Raw genomic sequence first — 20,915 nt, 5'->3', positions numbered from 1 at the left:
AAGCCTTGGTGACGGTGTGTCTGAATAAAAGAACTAACCATGAAATGGTTGCGAGAGAGCAAACAAATGAGGAAACAAATGTGGAACCGAAAGAGGAAGACTTTTATGATGACATGGATAAAGGGATAACGAGATTGAATCAAGTAATGGTACAAATGAATAGAGTCAAGATAACGACATAAAAGAAATGTTATGAATTGTGCCGTTTTATAAGATCAGTGAACTCATATCACCACAAGTTACAAACCATGAAAATTAATGTGATGTAAGGCATCATTTGAAGATCAAATACTAGTAGTATTGAACTAATTCCTCAAGTATAAGTAAAAAAAAAAAAAAAAAGTGGGTAATCTATGATAATGAATACATTATGCATAGTTTGTTTGGAATTCGATATTCCTGTTTGTGATTTTAATCATATTTACTCATTATTAATGAATTGATTCCTCTGATTTGCATTACAAAAACTGCATGATTTTAATTTTTTCAAACTATGTTAACCTGAAAGCAACTTTTAATGCTATTCCTAGTTTTGTAGTGAAAATACATACCTGATTTGGATATTATCCATGTGAAGCATATAAATGAATATAACCTTTTTGAATGTTTTAAGGAAAACAGCAAACTGTTGAATGTGAAGCTGTTATACGATATACATGATTAGTTAAAACATGGTAATTTCATGTCAAGATGTACCCTACCTGATCCAGAGTGTGTTGAAAGCAGATTCAGATGTGGCTGAGTAAAGGACACCAGATCACATCTCAAATGGAGTGATAACGGCTTTGGGAAGAAGTCCGTAAAGGGAAAATTTGTGGCTAAAAATGAAGTTAATCTTGGCATACACCCTCCTTCTCAAAGAATGATAGAGGCACATTCCTCTGTAAGACTGGAAACGGATGCTTACCTTCACCAAGGAAAACTCATGTGACCATTTGCCTGGATCACATTGTAATGCATGGAAGAAAGGCGATCACTTGCTTCGGTTCGGTGCCTGGAACATCTAACACGTCAGCAATTGTTGGATGACAACATCTTACCTGTAACTTCTTCTGGATGCGGTGCCCTGATGTCATTGCTCCACCAACTTCCGGGGAACCAGCGTGGAGCTGTAAGTGGATGGCTGTGCTTCTTTCTCTACATCGGGCCTCCATGACTCTGCTGGTTGCCCCTGGAATGGGCCATGGACAACTTGAGCACCATGGTCCTAACATCGCTATGGATGCGTCTGTCATCTGTGTTCCACATCTTGCCGGCCAACCAACATCACATCAACACTTGCTGCCCGCTCATGATGAGTGAGGAGGCAAGTCAATTAAAACTGGACGAAGGTCTTGTTTAAGAACTACTATGGCTTACGGCAAGAGTGGCAAGGATGCTACATGCAGAGCAGGGTCAGTTCATGATCCCGCCCAGCTATCACGACAGCGGAAACCCTACGCGAAATAGTGTAGGACTGTAGGTGCTATGAAGACACCAGAAGAAAATGTTTCATACTTGATTTTCAAACACAAGTGATCAGCCTCTTCTTTTTCAAACAGAAGTTCAACATTTATTCTGCAGCAAAATGTATACTGGAAGTATAATTGCCAAATGTTGCAGATGTTTTATATGGAATTATGCTGACAGTATTATTTAGAAAATGGTGAAATGAATGAAAGAAATAACTGTGAAAATGTTTATGGTGAACTGAAAATTGTTGTACATTGGCAAATTCATTCATTGGTACATTCATTCATTCATTCATTCATTCATTGGCAAAAGGTGAAGTTTGTTTGCAGAGATATTTATGATGCAAATGAAATGAATTGAACTATCAATATGGAGAGAGTCGATGAACAAAGGAATGTTTTTATGATCAGATTCTTCCAGGACGATGGTGTATGCCTTAGGCAATGAGAAATTGAATTACCGAATTTTTGTAATTTGAGTACCTTACAATTGCTGTTTAAATTAATTGTTTAATATAAACAAAAACAAAAAATGAGGGATTGTAGAATTATAAAGACCTCTACAGGCCAAGAGTAGGTGAGTTATCGCCGGAATTTAAATTGTATTGCACAGACTCCATTCTTTGATTCGAGAACTATATTGTTTTTAAAGCATTCAGTTTTGGCATGAGATACTAAAATAAACTGCATATGGGACAGAACCAAGATTGCAGTTTGTGGGATGACCTTTTCACCTCTGTGGATGTGCACAGGGGAAGAGTGTTGGTCCAGCTCTCTCTCTTGAGTACAAGAGCTCATTATCTGAGATTGAGCATGTCAGGGAATGCTGACTCTTTGGCTTGGACAATGACCTTTTTCCTCTCTTCCTGGGATCACAATCTTTTGTAAACCACTTTGGTAACTCCATGATAGGAAACAGATGGGAAGGGGCGCCACAAGGTCTGCCCTCTGGCAAATCCCGTGGTGACCCCAGATGCCACCCGGAGAAGATCAAAGGAGACTTCGTTCATATAAGGGGACACTGCACAAAGCTTGGCCAGAGAACCATCTTCAAGCTGACGTGTAGTAATGGTGTTTTTGTGTGAATGTATCGTGTATCTGTGTTGGTCTCTCTCCGCAATAACTGAATAAATCTTAAAACAAAGTGAAGTTTCTTAATCCTTAGGTGCTATGACGTTTCTGAAGTGAAGTTTCTTAATCCTTACTTCACACTGCTTCGAAAGCTACAACACTGGTTATCATTCCCATCTGAAGAGTTGTCTCATCATGCAACAAACCCAGGTAAACAGGTTCAAATCCAATGTTCCACATGTGTTTATCCATTGTTCACTATTAATGTCCTTGCAAGTCATGCAAAAAGTACACTGGTCTCGACTAACATTTATCCTGCATGAAATGTCCAAGCAACTCCAATTAGCCTCGGATTGATGTAATACTAAGAATAAAATATACAGTATCCTCGTTGTGCTTTCATTGTGTGCGTTATGCTTTCAATTGTGTGCAATATGCTTTCAAGTTTTATTTCAATTCTAGATTGAATAATATGAAAGCAAAATGAAATGGATGATTTTAACCTCATGCTAGGTCACCAAAATTTGCCACAATGTGCCTTTCCGACAGCAGAGTCAGCAGGTGCGCTTACTTGTCAAATGGACCTGCTGGTTCTGCTGTTGGAAAGGTTTGAAAGCAGCAACAATGCTTTCTCTGAAAAACAAGCAATCCCCAACTCTCATTAGCCCACACGCGTTGCACAAGGTGCGGGTAAGCAATTGGTTCACTCCGTCTGTCTATGATCGAGGAACTACTTAATTTCAATTGAACGTTATATTTTGAACACTGTAGAACATCAATCAGAACACAAACGTGCAGTTTAGCAGTACTTTGGCTCAGAATTTGGCAAATTGTACGGCATCTCGTCCCAAGGGTGCGTGCACAGAGATGATTGAGGTAATTAATTGTTTTAGTCTGTCTGCCCATCTGGCAGTCAAACAATAGGTGAAAATAACTAATTTAAAATGGACTATATAAGAGAGCCGTTGGTCTGTCTGTCTGTGTCACCATTTTTCTTAGAGATGGCTTAACGGGTCTTCGTCAAACTTTCAGAGGTTCATCAGTGAGAGCATGGGAGTGTTTTAGGCCAAAAATCATTTTTTTGACAAAAACGTTTTTTGGGATTAAAAATAAAAATAAAAATAATAATGATAATAATAATAATCGCTGTATAGTGCCTAAGCTTTTTTGATTAATGACAGTTATAATTATATACAAGTACACATTCACATAAATAAATACAAAATGATCCGCAAACATTTGAACACAAATGAATCAAACAATTCCGGAAGTGCACAAAGTTGGTGGGAAAACTTATTCTCCTTCTTCACACTCCAAATACTTTATAGATTGTTATTTACAGTGTTTACAGTATTTATAATTATTTATTATTACTGATTTGACATTTGTGATGGATTCTGATTTGAATGCAATTGCTTTTCAATTATATTTGCCCTCATTTCAAATATGTCAATGTTTCTTTTTCGCTTGAGCATCGCTAGGTACTCCAGCTATAAACACTTTTATACTTTACTCGGGGTACAAATACAAACACAACTTTGTCTGGGGGTTAACATAGGCTATGTGACCGCTGCCTCATGTGGGGGTGTGGTGGACCAGGAGGGGGGTGTAAATTCTCTATGTAAATGTGTATGGTGTAGCACCACCTGGTGATGGTGGCAGAGGGTATTACAATTTCCTTTTTTTTTTCTTTTTTTCTTTTTACCTAGGAATACCTTTTACCTGGGAATTCCTTTGCCTTTTTTACCTTCGTCCACTGAGGTTATGAAGCACTCTTTGCAGGGGAAATTTTTTCCTCTTTCCCAACCCCCCCTACCCCAAAACGGAGGGGCCTTGTCAAAGCCACCCCCACCCCTCCCTCCCCCCAAAATAAAAAGATGTATATGTGGTATATCTTTCCCCTCCATCTCCTCTCACCTCTCGCACACCTCTCCCTTCCTCTCCTGCCTCTCCTGCCTCTCCTGCCTCCTCATTCCTCCCCTCCCCCCCCCCCCCCCCTCCGCCGGGTACTCCTGCTCGTGTTAAATAAAGTGGTGTCAAAGAAGGTGCATCAACCGTGCTCATGGAAGATTCTCTGCTTTTCCTCTAATGAAGGGCGAATGCTCGGAAATCCAGCCACACCTCCTTTCCCATGGCAAATATGTTCTTAACTTTCAGTTGATTAAAAATCCGTTCTTGCAAGTTACTTTGGAGGGTACGAGAGAATTTTTAGAATCATACTTTTAAAATAAATAAAAATACATGAAAACATTTTAAGCCAACATACTCCCTTTCCTACTAAAAATAAAATATATATATGGTGATTGGTTAGAAGGGGGTTGGAGGAGGATGTGATGACTTAGTTGATCCAACGAGTAGTAGGGATGAAGTTTTGGACAATTCTATTCAAATATTGAGGTGAGTTGCAGCAGTGCAAGCTTTCAGATGCTACAACGATTGAAGCACGGAGGAAAATTACCATGGAACCCAGATTGTTGGTGCCATTTAATGCCAAAGTAGATCCCATCGAAGAATTCAATTCCACTTAGCGGTTTGACACAAACAATGGATGAACTCTGGCTGGAGCAGAACAAACTAAAGAACGCACCAGCAACAAAACCATAAAGTCGCAGGTTTAATATAATATAAATATAAATATAGAATAATATATAATATAAGAATATAAAAATACCTTTCCCGAGACTATCTTTTCGTAGATCTGAATGGGCTGATCAGCAAAAAACGGTGGATATCCCGCAGCCATCTCATAGATGAGAACACCAAGTGCCCACCAATCTACTGCTTTGTTGTAGCCCTGACAGGATGAGAAACCACCATCAGTGAGTGAACAAGGGAATCAAAGTGTTCACCAAAAGGTGAGATGACTGACCAGTGAGCGTTCGAGCAAATGGAAGATGCGTGCTTACCTTGCTGAGAATAATTTCTGGAGCAAGGTATTCTGGTGTGCCGCACAATGTCCAGGTCCTGCCCTTCACGCGTTTTGCAAATCCAAAATCCGTGACCTGCAAAAGCAGAGGGGCACAATCCAAGAGAAATAAGTGGATGAGCACAAAAGCTTGTTGAAGGAATTACATTGGTTTTACTGTTGAAAGCTCCAATGACTATTTTAATCTGACTGATGCTTGTTGTCCTGACAGCAATTCATGCAAGTACGAGCAGAAGTCCTGCATGAAATATTGGCAACACCGGCCAGGGTGCAACACAAATCTCCACACGTTCATGTGGTGTGGGTCCACGTCTTTCACAAACTGGCTGTCAAGCCTGACGTTCGAATAAGGTTCGGGCAGGAATTTGTAATTCCTTCATGGTGTTGGTGGTGGTAGCTCGCCTTCTCTTAACGATGGCCACCGTGAGATCTTTAACATCCACCAACTAATGCTGGCCGCTGGGCCGCCGTACAACATCCATCCGAGGAACAGCACACACATTGATGAATCACCCTGCCTGTGAAACACTGGGATGATAGTTTATAGCTGGGTCAAAACCAAGCTAGACCGCTTCTAGGCAAATGTGCGTACCTCTAGGCCATCCTGACAAGTCTCCAGTGCAACTTGACCTTCTGAGGAATAAGTGTGTGAATGGTTCAAAACTATAATGTATAATATAAAAGGAGCTCAGTCTCGGTGTGCCTGCCTGCGCGCAACTGTCAATAAATAGGGGACTTATACGCCGTACGTATGCTTGCCATCAATTCTGATCGCCATCTTTTTCTCAATCAGATGATTGGCAAACAACATGTGACAACTTGGTTTGGGGCATTGTGAAAGAGGAAATTTCTCATCTCTGCCTAACAACAGTTGAAGACCTCAAAACAGCTGTTAGGGCTGCTTTTATGACCTCCAGCCCTCAACATGGAAGAAGATGTCCAGAAGAACATGGAGAAAAATTCAAATTTGTGCAGAGAATGGAGGGGAGCATACAGATAAATCCTAACTAAATTCTAACTGCGTGCATAGGGACTTTGTTTCCATTCTGTATAGAAAACAAACTTTAAACCTTACAAAAGAACCAATGTAACTGTCATGTTGGGCACCATAATATACATAATGCAAATAGTCATCCATCTTTTTATGATGAAAAATAAAATTGAAAAAGAAAGAAATGAACTTTCAATTAATTGAGAAATAATTAATAAAAAGAAAAATTAAATAAAACAAGTCAGGAGACGACGATGGTTCACGAGCAAGCGGTATTCAATGACAAAGGACGGACTATAACCGAGACAGGCCCGGACTGGGGGGTCAGGGCCCCACGTGGCAGGTGTCGGCCCCCGACATGCAGTGTACATGCCTATTTACAAAGGGCCCCAATGTGCTGCGTGTGCAGGCCTTTAAGACAATACCGAAAATTCGGTTTGATTCCGACAACTTTGAAAATTTGACATTTGTGACCTTGAAATGTCAAAACGAAGGTTACTGGCCTTGAAATGAGATAGAAAATAATGTATAATCAGTTATGAGGTTAGTTAGCTACACAATACCGAAAATTCTGTTCGATTCCGACAACTTTGCCTTTGTGACCTTTGTGACAAAGGTCAAAGATTCGGAAATTTGTTGGAAAACTTGTATATCATGATGTATATGATAATATAAGATCATGTACGACATTTCACCCTATCAGGAAGCGAACAATGTAATAAAACCATCAAAAATCGACTTTTCTAAATTTCGGGACCTTGTGACCTTGACCTTGGGGCGAAAATGAAAAATCGAGCTCCGTGGGGCTAGACACATGACATTGGCCGAACCAAATACTGAAACCGCTGTCAGATTCCACCAACTCCCTCGGAGAATATTGTTGTGGATATGGGGATTGTGTTTTTTTTTTGTGTTTTTTTTATTGCTTTATTGTGGACCCTCCTGCCTCCAGTTGTGTATAAAGGTCAAAGGGCGTCCCGTAGTTAGGTCATATACAATCACGATTAGCCAATAATAGATTTCCTCCTTGTTGGTAGTTATTTCCTTATTCTGTGTATTAGGCTAAGGATTTGTCTTCCATTAATTGACACTCCATTGCACCGAATTCAAATAGATAGATCCTTTTTTAAATTCCAATTCCCAAAGCCTTTCCTGCCAACTGCATTCGTCGCAGCTGCTGGGCGGTTTTCACCGCGACTCCATTAGCCACGAGGTAGGCTTGGAGAAGAAGGGGGAGGAGCCGCCGAATCCAGGGCGTGGCCCGCCCATCGTCATCAAGGGCGGAGCCAGAGAGCCCGTGCCGACCAATCAGAGCCGAGGCGAGCTCACAGATGGGCGTGTTCTGGAGGCCGGCGGCTTGATTGCCCGCGGCGTTATAAAAAGCGCGCGCGGAAGCCTTTAAGTGACAAGTGCGAAACCAGAAGTGCACCAGAGACGGCAGAGGAGTCCAAGCCCAGAAGTGCGCCAGAGACGGCAGAGGAGTCCAAGTCCAGAAGTGTGAAACCAGAAGTGCGCTAGAGACGGCAGAGGAGTCCAAGTCCAGAAGTGTGAAACCAGAAGTGCGCCAGAGACGGCAGAGGAGTCCAAGTCCAGAAGTGCGAAACCAGAGTTGTGCCAGAGACGGAAGAGGAGTCCAAGTCCAGAAGTGCGAAACCAGAAGTGCGCCAGAGACGGCAGAGGAGTCCAAGTCCAGAAGTGCGAAAGGAGTTGCGCTAGGGACGGCAGATGAGCTTAGAGTCCACCACCACCAGCTTGGAGTCCACCACCACCAGCTTGGAGACCACCACCACCAGCTTTGAGACCACGCAGTTTCGACCCGCTGCGACACGGGGGCCAGATTGCAGTGGCATCGGTGGCCGTCGTGGTCCCGCCCGACGTCCCGTGCAGGATCAAGCTCCAGCTCCGGTTCCCGTTGGACCTTCCTCTCCTACCAGTATTTCCTGCATTTCCAGTATTTCCAGTATCCATTCCTGCCTGCCATTTCCCCAATTCGTGTGAGTTTGATTGTCATCCGTTTTGTGTGTCTTGTCCTGGGTTAATTAAGACTGTAGGTAAGCTAGCATTGCACTGTGTCTCCTTGATTACTTCTGTCTTTATTTTATTATCTTTCCTTCTTCCTTGGTTTCTTTGGTCCTGTAAATAGAAATAAATCATATTCATATTTCAAACCTTTTTTTTGTCTTCTTCTTCGTCACATCCGCGTCGTCTTTGTCTTTTCCTCATTGAATATCTGTGGCACGATTTGGTCAACGTTCAGAATCGGGTCTAGTCATTGTAAAAACGGTTCGGGCCGCGGCGCCATCCGCTCGGCAAATTAACATCTTATCCGCGGTCCATAACAATATGTAGCTTGAACTCGATTACCCCCTAAAAAGACATCTTTTTTGGGTGTCGCCCTGCCCACAATGGGCGCAATACGCCCACTCTAGGCAGGACAACTAGATCATGATATCAACCTCCCACCCAAGTTTCATCAAGATTGGATGATATCATCGGGTAGTTATGCTGCGGACAGACAGACAGACACACCCATGACGAATATAGTGGTCACTCTGTTTGATAACTTGTGAACCAAAATTAACTTTCCCTGTTGACATTGACTTCTCACATCGACTTATCATTGGTGGTTTAGCATCTTTGACATCGGATTACCGCTTCAATCCTTTTGGCAAAGATAAACTTGTTCTTTTTATTCTCATGATTTTACGAGTCTCACGAGTTTTGCAAGTTAATGTGTCGTACTATTTGTCTTATGGGTCTTCAAAACCTGAAGTTGGGACAAGAATGTGGAATTTATCAGTTCATGGTTTGGCATTCATGCCAAATTTGGCAACTCCATTCAATGTAAATTGTGCGCTGAGTGGGTTCATAAAAAATGTAGTGGTCTGAGAGGGTCATGAACCAGTATGGCAGCTATATTCAAGTGTAAGGTGTGTACAGAGGGAGCTGCAGATGGAGGAAATGTTGAGTTGGATCTTGGAGACGGCATGAAGCTGAAAGGTGCGAAAACATTTTGCTACCTTGGAGACATGCTGAATGGAGAAGGTGGATCAGACTCAGCAACGGTTGCGAGAGCGAGATGTGCATGGAAGAAGTTTCGGGAACTGAGTGGCGTGTTGACGAGGAGGGATGAACATAGAGCAGCAACGAAGGCTGGAAAGAGTGGAAATGCGAATGGTTTGGTGGATGTGTGGAGTATCGTTGAGAGAGAGGAAGACAAATGATGAATTGCGAAAGATGATGGGAATAGAGCCTGTGATGGATGCTGTGAAGAGAAACAGTTTGAGATGGTTTGGTCATGTGTTGAGGAAGGATGAAAGTGACTGGTTGAGAAGAGTGATGGAAATGAATGTAGAAGGAAGTAGAGGATGGGGAAGACCAAGAAAGACTTGGCTAAAGGTGGTGGAAGAAGAATTGCGGGCAAGGGGGTTAACAAGGGGAGATGTAGAGCAAGATGTGTCAAGAGCAAGATGTGTCAAGAGCTGTCTCACTTGATATATCACGTGCCTTCGATACGGTCTGGCACCCAGCTCTGCTCACCAAACTCACCTCCTATGGTATTCATGGAAATCTCCACTCATGGCTTGCGGACTTCCTCGCTGGTCGTAGGCAACGTGTGGCCCTGAATGGATTTCTCTCATCTCCCCTTCCTGTTCTGGCTGGAGTTCCCCAAGGTAGTGTTCTGGGCCCTGTGCTATTTCTGGTCTTCATCAATGATCTCTCCGACTCTCTGGCAAATCCTCTCTATCTCTTTGCTGATGACTCCACTATCTGCCGCTCCATTCCTCATCCCTCAGATCGGCAGTCTGCAGCCTCCTAACTCTCTGCAGACCTGGACAAAATCACAGACTGGTCAAACAAGTGGAACATGTCTTTCAATCCTGACAAATCTCACACTCTTACAATGTCTCTCCGAAAGGACCGACTGGAAAACCCTCCCATCTACTTTCTCAACAATCCTCTCCAAGAAGTTCTGTCGCTCAAGCTTTTGGGTCTCACTATCTGCCATGATCTTTCTTGGGAAAACCACATTTCCAAGGTGGCCTCCAAAGCCAGTCGCCGACTGGGCATCCTCCGTCGTGCGAAGTCCTTCCTTGGCACACCTGAGCTCCTCACCACATACAAGGCTTTCATCCACAGCTCAATGGAATACTGTTCCCCCCTCTGGGCTGGTGCTCCTGCCTCACACCTAGCTCGGCTTCACGCTGTTGAGGCCAAAGCTTTCAGAATCATTGGAATCTCCTGCGATGAAGTCAACTCCGAGGGCCTTTCACTCACTCACCGCAGGCAGGTTGGTGGTCTTTCTGTCTTCTACCGACTCCTCTCCGGCCTTGCTCCCCCAGCTCTCTCTGTGCTCTGTCCCCCCAATATTCCTTCAGGTCACACAAGATCTGCCTGCAACCCTCTTATGGTTAAACTGACAAAATCTAGGCTCTCTGCTCACCTTCACTCTTTCATTCCCCTTTTCTCCCGCCTCTGGAACAAACTCCCCCACTCCCTTCAATCCCACTCCTCCCTCCAGGTCTTTAAAACAGCTGTTCACCACCATCTCTTATCTTCCCCCATCCAAAACCTTGATCTTTTCTACCCCCGGTAATTCACCCCAGAGTCCTTGCAGTGTTCATATGTTTTATACCTCTCCCACCTCCCCCCAAGTCCTCCCGATCTCCCTGCTCTCAAATGTTGTGTTTGTCTCCTTCCCCCTCTCTTCCCATCTTGTCTGCCGCTCCCCTTGTTTTTTGTGTTTTGTGTGTCGGTTTGACTTTTTGTGTGATTAATGTTAGCTCTTTCACGAGCCTCGATCTTGTATACAAAAAAAAAAAAAAAAAAAGATGTAGAAAATAGGCCAAAATGGAGAAGATTGTCATGGGGCCAGCAAGGCTAACCCCCGCTCGAGCAGGGAAAATGGCCTTAAAAGGCCGGTTGGTTGGTATGGTTTGGCATTCAGTGTTTCTGCATTGTCTGTGTGCACTCAGGCTCCCTCCCATGCGGAGCACAGGTACCTCACTCGTGCTGTATATAGCTAAGTGGACCTATGACATGGAGCAGTTCTGATCTCGTCTCAAGGACTCGGGTTGTGCTGCAGGACCAGTCGAAGACTAGCGTCTTTGCACGCATATTCCGTATGCACTTTTTCCCTAATTCCCAAATCTGATGACTTTGAATGATGTGGGAGTAAATATAATGACTTTTAAGGGCCTTAAAACCAGTTTCAAATATGACTTTCAATGATGATAATAATAATACATTTATTTTATATAGCGCTTTTCAAGAAGCCCAAAGACGCTTTGACAGAGTACAAAAAACAAGTGCAAAAAGACAAAAATAAATAGTTAAATAATCAAAGCAAAAGGAAGGAGAAGGAGAAGAGATAGTCAGGGGTTAAATGTTAAATGCAGTGTTGAACAGGTGGGTCTTGAGTGATGTTTTGAATGTGGTGAGTGAGGAGGAGTCTCGGATGGTGTGAGGTAGTGAGTTCCAGAGGGTGGGAGCAGCGATGGAGATGGCCCTGTCCCCCCAGGATCTGAATTTGGTCTGGATGGGGGGGGGTCAGGAGGTTGGTACCAGCAGAGCGGAGGTTGCGGGTGGGAGTGTGTCTGGAGAGGAGGTCAGTCAGGTAGGATGGGGCCAGGTTATGGAGGGCTTTGTAGGTCGAGAGGAGGATTTTGTACTGGATTCTCTGGGGGATGGGGAGCCAGTGAAGCTTATAAAGGACGGGGGTGATGTGGTCACGGGTCCGGGAATGGGTGAGTAGACGGGCAGCGGAGTTCTGAATGTATTGGAGTTTATTGATGATTATTGAGGGTGAACCATAGAGGAGGCTGTTGCAGTAGTCCAGACGGGAGGTGATGAAGGCATGGATGAGGGTTTCTGCAGCCGTGGAGGAGAGGGATGGACGGAGACGGGCGATGTTTTTCAGGTGAAAGAAGGCTGTCTTTGTGATTTGTTTCGGGTATTTGTCGAAGGAGAGGGTTTGATCAAAGATGATGCCAAGATTCCGGATGTGAGGGGAGGCGGATACTGGGAAACCGTCAATGTTGAGGGCAAAGTTATGGGTAGATTTGGTGAGCGTTTTTGGGCCAATGATGATTATTTCAGATTTATCATAGTTAAGTTTGAGGCAGTTGATTTGAAGCCAGGATTTTATTTCAGTGATGCAGTTTGTCAGGATAGAGTGGGTGGCGGTGGAGATTGACTTGGTGGAGATGAAAAGCTGGATGTCATCGGCGAAGCAGTGGAATCGGAGACCATGACGGCGGATTAAGTGACCAAGGGGGGACAGGTACAGGATGAAGAGGAGGGGGCCGAGAACTGAACCTTGGGGGACACCTTGGGGGAGGGGAGCAGTGGGGGATTTGCAGTTATTGATGGAGATGAACTGGCGTCTGTCAAAGAGGTAAGATTTGATCCAAGAGAGGGCAGTGCCGGTAATGTTAAAGGTGGTTTCAAGTCGGGTGAGGAGGATGGTGTGATTGATGGTGTCAAAGGCGGCGCTGAGGTCGAGGAGGATGAGAATGTTGAGGTTGCCGGCGTCAGAGGAGAGGAGAAGGTCTTTGGTGATTTTGAGGAGAGCAGTTTCAGTACTGTGGTTGGAGCGGAATCCGGATTGGAATGTTTCATACAGGTTATTGGCAGAGAGGTGATGTTTGAGTTGAGTGGCTACAGCGCGTTCCAAAACTTTTGACAGAAAGGGTAGGTTGGAGATGGGTCTGAAGTTATTTAGGGTGTCAGGGTTGAGTCCAGGTTTTTTCAGAATGGGGGTAACAGCAGCAATTTTGAGGGATGGTGGGACGATGCCTGTAGACAGGGAGGAGTTTATTGTTGCAGTGATAAGTGGAGAGAGAGCAGGAAGGGAGACCTTGACAAAGCTGGAGGGGATGGGGTCCAGAGTGCAGGTGGCAGTTTTCATTCCTATGAGGAGTTCAGAGAGGTCACTAGGGGAGACTGGGAGATGATGCTCGGGAAACGAGAAGCACCCGTGATCTGAACACCTCATCCTTCTGCCCCTCCTCACATTCTGAAAATCTCTCCATATGGAGGTGTCCCTGTGGGAAAAAATTTATTTAATTACCTCTGCCACCAAAAGTCAATCTGTCCATCTGTGAGCAGGATATCTCAATAAGTTGTGGACAGAATTGGCCAAAAAAATTGGTGGACAGGTTGGGTGTGTAACAAGGACGAATTGATTAGATCTTGGTGAAGATCTAGATCCTAGAATTTCAAGTGCTTTTCTTCGCCATTTGGAGATAGGGTCAAAGACAATATTTACTATAATATCTCAAAGGGTTATGGACGGATTAGGAAGAAACTTTGTGGACAACTTGGGTGTGTGACAAGGACAAATTGATTAGATGTGGGTGAAGATCCAGATCTGGATCCGGTTACCAGAGTTTTTTTTAAAGACGATTCTTCATAATTGAGAGACGGGGCCAAAACGATGTATAGCATGATATTTCAAAACGTTGTGGACGAGTTATGACAAAACTAAGTGGATGAGTTTGTTATGTGACAAGAACAGGCTGTCAGTTAAAAACGCATCTCTCTCTATACGTGATCGTGCCAGTTAAAATGCGACTATAGATATACGGTGGATTATATAAAGTTGGCGGGTGAGAAAGCGGTCGATCGATAAAATGTGATGAAGGCATAGCAAAGACTGGATAAGATGTAGTTATGCATAAGGTAGATTAATCGTTGGTTAAAGAGGATGGTTTAAAACATTCCCGTAAACTGTGTGGATCACTGAAATGGAAGCGTGATTGTGGCCGACGTGGTGTTGTCGGTTTGGTTAGAAAATGGTTCAGTTGTATTTTTGAATGCTGGGCTAAGGGAACCTTTGTTTCGTGTTTCCGATGTGTCGGGAAGGAATGATGTGTGATTATAACGTCGCGATGAATTTTGATAACTACTCTCGAGGTCCCAAGCTCACTCTCTCTCGGCGTTTCATGGTTGGTGCGTGTTTTTCTCTCGACGTTTCCAGGTGGGCTTGTTGCTCCCTTGACGTTTCCTGGTTGGTGCACGGAGGAGCGCGAGGACAAACGGTCAGAGGACCAGGTGTGCGGGTTGCTGAACGAGGCGTTGCAAAGCGATACTCATACGATTGCAAGCCACGTTGGAGGTGCAACTTTGCCAGTACGGCAAGACTCATTTGGACTGTGTGTCGGTCGGAATACTTGCATCTCCGGAAGAGCATGAGGACGCCTTTTGAGCGCTGATTATATAGGCAGAGGCCTGCCTAGAGGATTATTCGTACAACTCGAAGTGGAGCCGGAATCCAAGGCCAACCATTCATTTGTACGATAACAGTGAATATTGTACCTACATTTGCTACTGTACCGTTACTTTCAATACAGTTTATTGTTTGAGTACTGCAAGTGCTGTTGCCTTCATTGTAGCATGCCCACAAGTCACAGACATCGGCTAACAAGTTTTGCAGATTAGATTTTGGTTCAGGTCTGAATGCAGATCCAGCCTATCAGTGCGTTAAAAAGTAAACTGTTCAGCCTGCAGAGGTATGTGCTCTACAGAGTGCTGTTCTGCTTTACCATCGTTTTTTTCATGGAGAAATGGCCACCAGCAAAAAAAAAAAAAAAAAAAAAAACACAATTTTTTTTTTTTGCTGAATTGTGAAATGTTATTGGAATATTAAATAGGTATAGCCATATACCTACTCATTCACACTCTGTTTTACATGTTGCTTCAAAATGTGTGACAGCTGCAGAGGCATGGTCATTTGGGCGCAGTGCAAAGATCGAAAGAGAGAAACTCCAAGTCGAGGGAAATTGTGTCGGAGGGATCTTCAAAAGTATTTGCCCTCAATTATATCCAGTGTTTTTTTTTCTTCTTTTTTTACCTTAATACCTCTGAGTAGACAACATTTCTTATTTGTCAACCGTCTAGAATCGGCACTTTAATCCCTCTCAGATATAATCTTACCATAATTCACCAAATGTCTGTCCGTCCGTTCAAAGGTACCGCAAAAACGGCTGAACCGATCGCAACGATATTTTGGGTGGGTAATCCTGGGATCTCCTGGAGTTAAATAGGGTATATTGTTTTTCCAATTTCAGATTTGGCCTCCAGCATTTTCAGGTTTGGACTCCCGCATAACGTTATTTTCCCGGGTGCCGCACAAACGGCTACACCGATCGGCTGCACCGATCGGACTCGGTGACCTCGAACAAAGACCTTTGATAAGGACGTGGTTTAAACCCTGTTTGAGAGAATGCCAACCCCCTCCCCGCCATCATGGTCGTCTCTCCAACTCACAATCCCACGAGATATGCAGAAAGAACCACCTTTAGAGGCCATTTTCCCCACAGAGTGGGGGTTGGCCTTTTTTTGGCACCATGGTCCCATTTTTGAAGCAATGTTTTATGGCCGGATGCCCTTCCTGCCACCAACCCTGTTGGTCGCCTCTTGCGACACACAGGGAATTACCAGTGAACTGGTTCTCAATTTGCCGACCTCAGAAGGATGGCAGGCTGAGTCAACCCCCCTGGCATTAATTCAGCGATTGACTGGGATTCGAACCCAGGATCATAGGATCCCAAGCCAGCACCATAACCGCTAAGCCAACACCCTAACCGCTAAGCCAACACCAGGCTAGGCAATTTGGTGCAATGCATTTCTCGGGTGCAAGGAAAGGACGACCCAAAACCAATTATATTCTTTTTGATTCGTATATAAACATCATTAAAAGTAAATAATGACCTCGGCCAAAGTTCAAACGACGTGAGTTTAATCTCTACATGAGAGAATTCCACATAGCTATTTGGGCGGTGTATACGCTAACAGATCGCTGTCTCCATCGATCTTGCCAAGGCCGCAACACCTATCGGCTCAAAATCCTTTTAACTGTTGACTTGGTAGTTTTTACAATGAAGGAAACATTAACAATGTCGTTCAAAGTTTGTTTTGTGATAAATTTGTGATTGGAGTTATGTTGTTTGGAATTATGTTGTCTAAACGTGAAGTTATGTTGTCTAAACTTGAACTTCGCGGATCGCCATATGCAGATTCGCCACGGACCCACGATCGATGTTTCTATACGTGAACGTACCCACTTGTTTGCGAACGGGTACGTTTTTCATGGAAATCCTTCACGAACTTGCTGTCCATGTCTGACGTGCGACTGAGGGTGCTACAGGAATGTGGAATTTATTGGTTTCATGCTTTAGCATTCACTGTATCTACATTGCCTGTTTGCTTCTGGCCTTCCACCCGTGCGTAGCACGGGTATCTCACTAGTAGGCAATAATGCAACATAAAATTGGCCATGACTAAAAACGTGCTGTGTGAGATACAACCCGACGCACTCGGAGGATTGCCCTTGTGTCGTGTTGATGGTCAAACTATAAGCAAGCCTTACTGGAAACTGTCCTCTTGAAAGTGAATGGAAAGCTGGTATGAGATGGTGCCAACACAAGTCTTGGGATTGGTACAATTGTTCCTCTGAATTCTACACCATTGCAAATGTATTAATGCAGTTACCAACTTCAGATCGAATGTTTTTTCCCAAAAACTCTCAGCTCAGTATAAATCAACTATTGCTGCTGAGATATCATGAAGATCAGGAAGGGATACCTTACCTTGGTAGCAGCACTTTGAAAATACAAGTGCAGATGTTTTTTTTCCTGCAGAAAATATTTTGCTTCACACCATGGGCAGGTACCGCATTTCTCGGCGTTTAAGTTGAGGCGGAGTACAAGTCAAATTGGAAAATTTTCCCATTTATCTCTCCTTCATTCATGGAGAAGACGATTTGAAGATAAAAAGAAGATGATCAACAACGGCAGTTATCAAAACTGTCAGTCAGAACGATAGAGGTGTTAATTCGTCCCCGCCACTGACAATGCATCACTAACTATGGTACCTCCAGGATAATAATTATTGAGCTGTTTGTGCACATTATTTAAATTACCTTGTGGGACAAGCTTTCGGATAAATTATGAATGTAAATAGTTTTTCAACATGTTTGTTCACCAAGAGATACAGTATTTAAAACAAGCTACAGAATCATTACCAGCACTTTTTTTCCCTCAGTTTATGACTCGCTAAACATGAACACCTGACAATTATTGCAATGCAAGCACTCGATGTTTGTACACATAGCTTCACAGCTTCCATTATCCTTCTTGGGTTGTTTTTGAACACAAGATTAGTCTTCGTAGAAATCTGACCATGAATGTCACCAGAAGTCGGACACGATTTGACGGAAAGCGCACATGTGCACTCACACGCACATCACTATTTCTCTTCTCCAAAAATAGGCAAAGATAATCGAATGAAGCAAAGTACAGCCCACACATTAGTTCTTCTCACCACTGGGTGCGAAGTTTCACAATTCTGACACAAGATGTCTCAGTGCTACATTCGTCAAGATGGCAGAGGGAAGCATGCCGTTGTGTGGTGTGAAGCGTGGAGCACTGAAGATGAGATGGCTGGAGATGAGTTTTGCAGAAATGAGCCTTTGGGGTTAAAGAATCCTTTGTATAGTACCAGTTATTACGTCCACCACTGAAGGTGGATGGACCTTATGTTTTCACCCATCTTTCATTTCGGCATTTCTGCATCGTCTGTCTATTTGTTTGTTTGTGAACAGGATATATCGAAAAGTTGTGGAGAGATTCGGCCAAAATTTGGTGGAGAGGTTGGGTATGTGACAAGAACGAAATTATTAAATTTTGGTGAAGCTCCAGATCCGCACATTATAATTTTTGAAGTGATTATTCACCATTGGGAGATAGGGCCAAAAACGATATCTCAATAAGTTGTGGACGGATTTGGATGAAAGTTGGTGGAGAGGTTGGTTGTGTGACAAGAACAAGTCCATTCGATTTTGGTGAAGATCTGAATATGGATTCGGATATGAGAATTATTTAATTGTTTAAGTGATTCTTCACCATTGAGAGATCCGGTGAAAAGCGATATATAACGTGATATTTGAAAAAGTTATGAGTTATGACAAAACGAGGTGGACGAGTTGGTTAGGTGACAAGAACAAGCCGATTAGAATTTGGTTCAGGTCCGAATCCAGATCCGGCCTATCAGTGTGATATAAAACGTATAAACTGTTCAGGATTGATGCGCATGCGCAAGATTGGAGGTCTCGTCTCTTCAAAGCTGTCCATGCACGCTCGCTTTCGAAGTTAAGTAACTTTTCTCAATTGTGTTTTTGTCGAAACTGGTCTTGTATGTACCTATTGGGGTGTCTTGAATAGTATTCTTGGCGTTGGTTTTTCATACCTGTGTACAGAATCGTCGGTCTCTCTTATCGCGTATTCTGAGGCCTAAGTGTAGTACTAGGCTACTGTGTCCAACCTTGGCTTGAGGCTTCGTTTTTGTCTCAGCGGTTCTCTGATCGCGCTGCAATTATTTTCCGGTCTCTGTTTTTCACGGTCTTTTCATCCCATACTTCCTTGTTTTAAAATCTCAAAAAAAACAAAAAAACCCAAAAACATTTCCTTCTGTTCTTATTCGTTTATTCGTTCTTATTTGTTCGTTCGTTCGTTTTTCGACCACGTTGTTTCGTTTGTGATCACGTTGTTAAAAAATGTCTCATCTGACCCCTGAAGACCTGTATTCTGTCATATTCTATAACACCTTTTTCTTCTTCTTCTATAAAAGGATGCTTTCGACTTGCTCACCAAATCCATTCATTCCAAAAAAAAATTCCATCTCTTATAGTGCATCTTTCATTCATTCCCAAAACTCTCCAGCACTCCATCCTCCCTCCAGCGTCCTCAAACGTATTTTTGACTCGAATGTCTCAAGAAACTCATTTTGCAATAAATGTTCGTTTCCCATTAATCGTACATTTTTCAAAATCCCATCACCCCAAAATCCCATTTCCCATCACCCCTCCCCTCTAAATCTACCCCCTTGCCCATCCCCTCCAAATCATCCCCATCACCCATCTCTTTCAAATCTTCCCCCTTGCCCCTCCCCTCCAAATCTTCCCAATCACCCATTCCTTTCAAATCTCCCCCCACACCCCTCCGCTCCGAGACTCTCCCTCGCTCCTCCCCTCTCACCCCTCCCCCTCAAAGCGTCCTCCCCGCTTCTTCCCCCTTCCAACTTTCACCTTCATCTCCCTCAACCTTCTGCCTCGCTCTTCCCCCTCGTCAAATAACACCTCACTGCGCCTCTCCCAATCACCATCAAACCTTTTGTCTGCCCCATTCTTCCCTTTCTCCACGCTATTCTGTAATCTCCGACACACCTTCAACAGCTCTCCCTACCTCTTCCTCCTCTTCCACATCTTACCCTACCGCTCCCCCCCCCCCCCTGTTCTGTATCCGATGCTCCCCCTTCCTCTTCCTTAACAGTATGGACCTCAAACATCCAGGGCCTTCGCTCAAACTTGTCTGATCTCTCCATACAGGTTGCTTCTGACAAACCAGACGTGATCTGCTTAACAGAAACTTTCCTCCTTCATGATGTCTCTGATTCCTTGGTATCTCTCCCAGGTTACTCCCTCCTCCGGTATGATAGACCTGAGCCTCGTCCTGGAGGTGGGGATGCTATATTTATAAAAAAACTCTCTTCCTCACTCGCCCTGCACTGCCCTCTCTCCACCTCACCCCCAGGAATACCTTTGGCTACGGCTTCCCCTTCGCTCCCACCTTTTGTTCATATGTGTGTTGTACCGTCCACCAAACAGTGATGACTCCATCTACATCTCGCTGTCTGAGAATATGGACCAACTTCTATCTACCCATCCCAACTCTCTCTTCCTCATATGTGGTGATTTCAACTGTCACCATGCCAGTTGGCTGGGTGTGGGTACCGCTCTCACCAGCCATGGCTCTTCAGCAAAGGACTTCTGTGACTCACTGGGACTGACACAATCTGTCAATTTCCCGACCCGGATTTCAGTCAACGGAGCATCTTCTCTTCTGGACTTGGCTATGACTAACTTCCCTGAAAATGTCTGCTGCTCTTCTTCTGCTCCAATCGGCTCTTCTGATCATGTGCTTGTTAAAGTGGACATCTCTCTGACCATTCTCAGAGAGCCTCCTCAGCGTCGACGAGTCTGGCATTTCACTCAGGCCAACTGGCACGGTCTTCAAGCAGCCATCAATCATCTGGACTGGTCTCCCATCTCTACTGCCTCTGACATAAATTCTTCCTGGGAATTCTTCCAAAGCAAACTGCTCTCTCTCATGCACAGATTTATCCCATCTCGTCTTCTGTTGTCTTACCCTTCCTCCCGTCCATGGTACACGGAATCTTGTGGTGAGGCTGTTGCCCAGAAACAACTTGCTTTCGTCTCCTGGAAAGCAAATCCAACGGAAGGAAATCTCATTTCCTTTCACAAAGCCCGAAACAAGTGTGTGTCCACCCTCAGGAGAGCCAGGAAACAATATCTCTCCGTTCTCAGGACCGAACTCTCTTATCTGTCTCCCTCTTCCAAATCCTGGTGGCGTCTGGTCAAATCTGTTTCTGGTGTTTGTTCCCCCTCCATCCCCTC

General features: G+C 44.0%; 1 protein-coding gene across 2 annotated transcripts in view; it reads right to left on the bottom strand.

The window, feature by feature from the left end:
• Window positions 1–20,915, bottom strand: part of LOC137421925 (cAMP-dependent protein kinase catalytic subunit alpha) — a 117,721-nt gene that overhangs the window by 23,723 nt on the left and 73,083 nt on the right. For both annotated transcript variants that reach the window (XM_068108516.2, XM_068108525.2), the window contains exons 7-8: window positions 5,429–5,524; window positions 5,194–5,316 (exon numbers count right to left, since the gene is read on the bottom strand). In XM_068108516.2, coding sequence (XP_067964617.1) covers window positions 5,194–5,316; window positions 5,429–5,524 — 219 coding nt within the window. The remainder of the gene's footprint in view (window positions 1–5,193; window positions 5,317–5,428; window positions 5,525–20,915) is intronic.

Source organism: Myxine glutinosa, chromosome 1 (genome assembly GCF_964187855.1).
Source record: "Myxine glutinosa chromosome 1, kmMyxGlut1.1, whole genome shotgun sequence".
In the NCBI taxonomy this organism is placed as follows: Eukaryota; Metazoa; Chordata; class Myxini; order Myxiniformes; family Myxinidae; genus Myxine; species Myxine glutinosa.
Note: the sequence above shows the minus strand (reverse complement) of the source record. Positions and strands in the feature narration are given on the sequence as shown.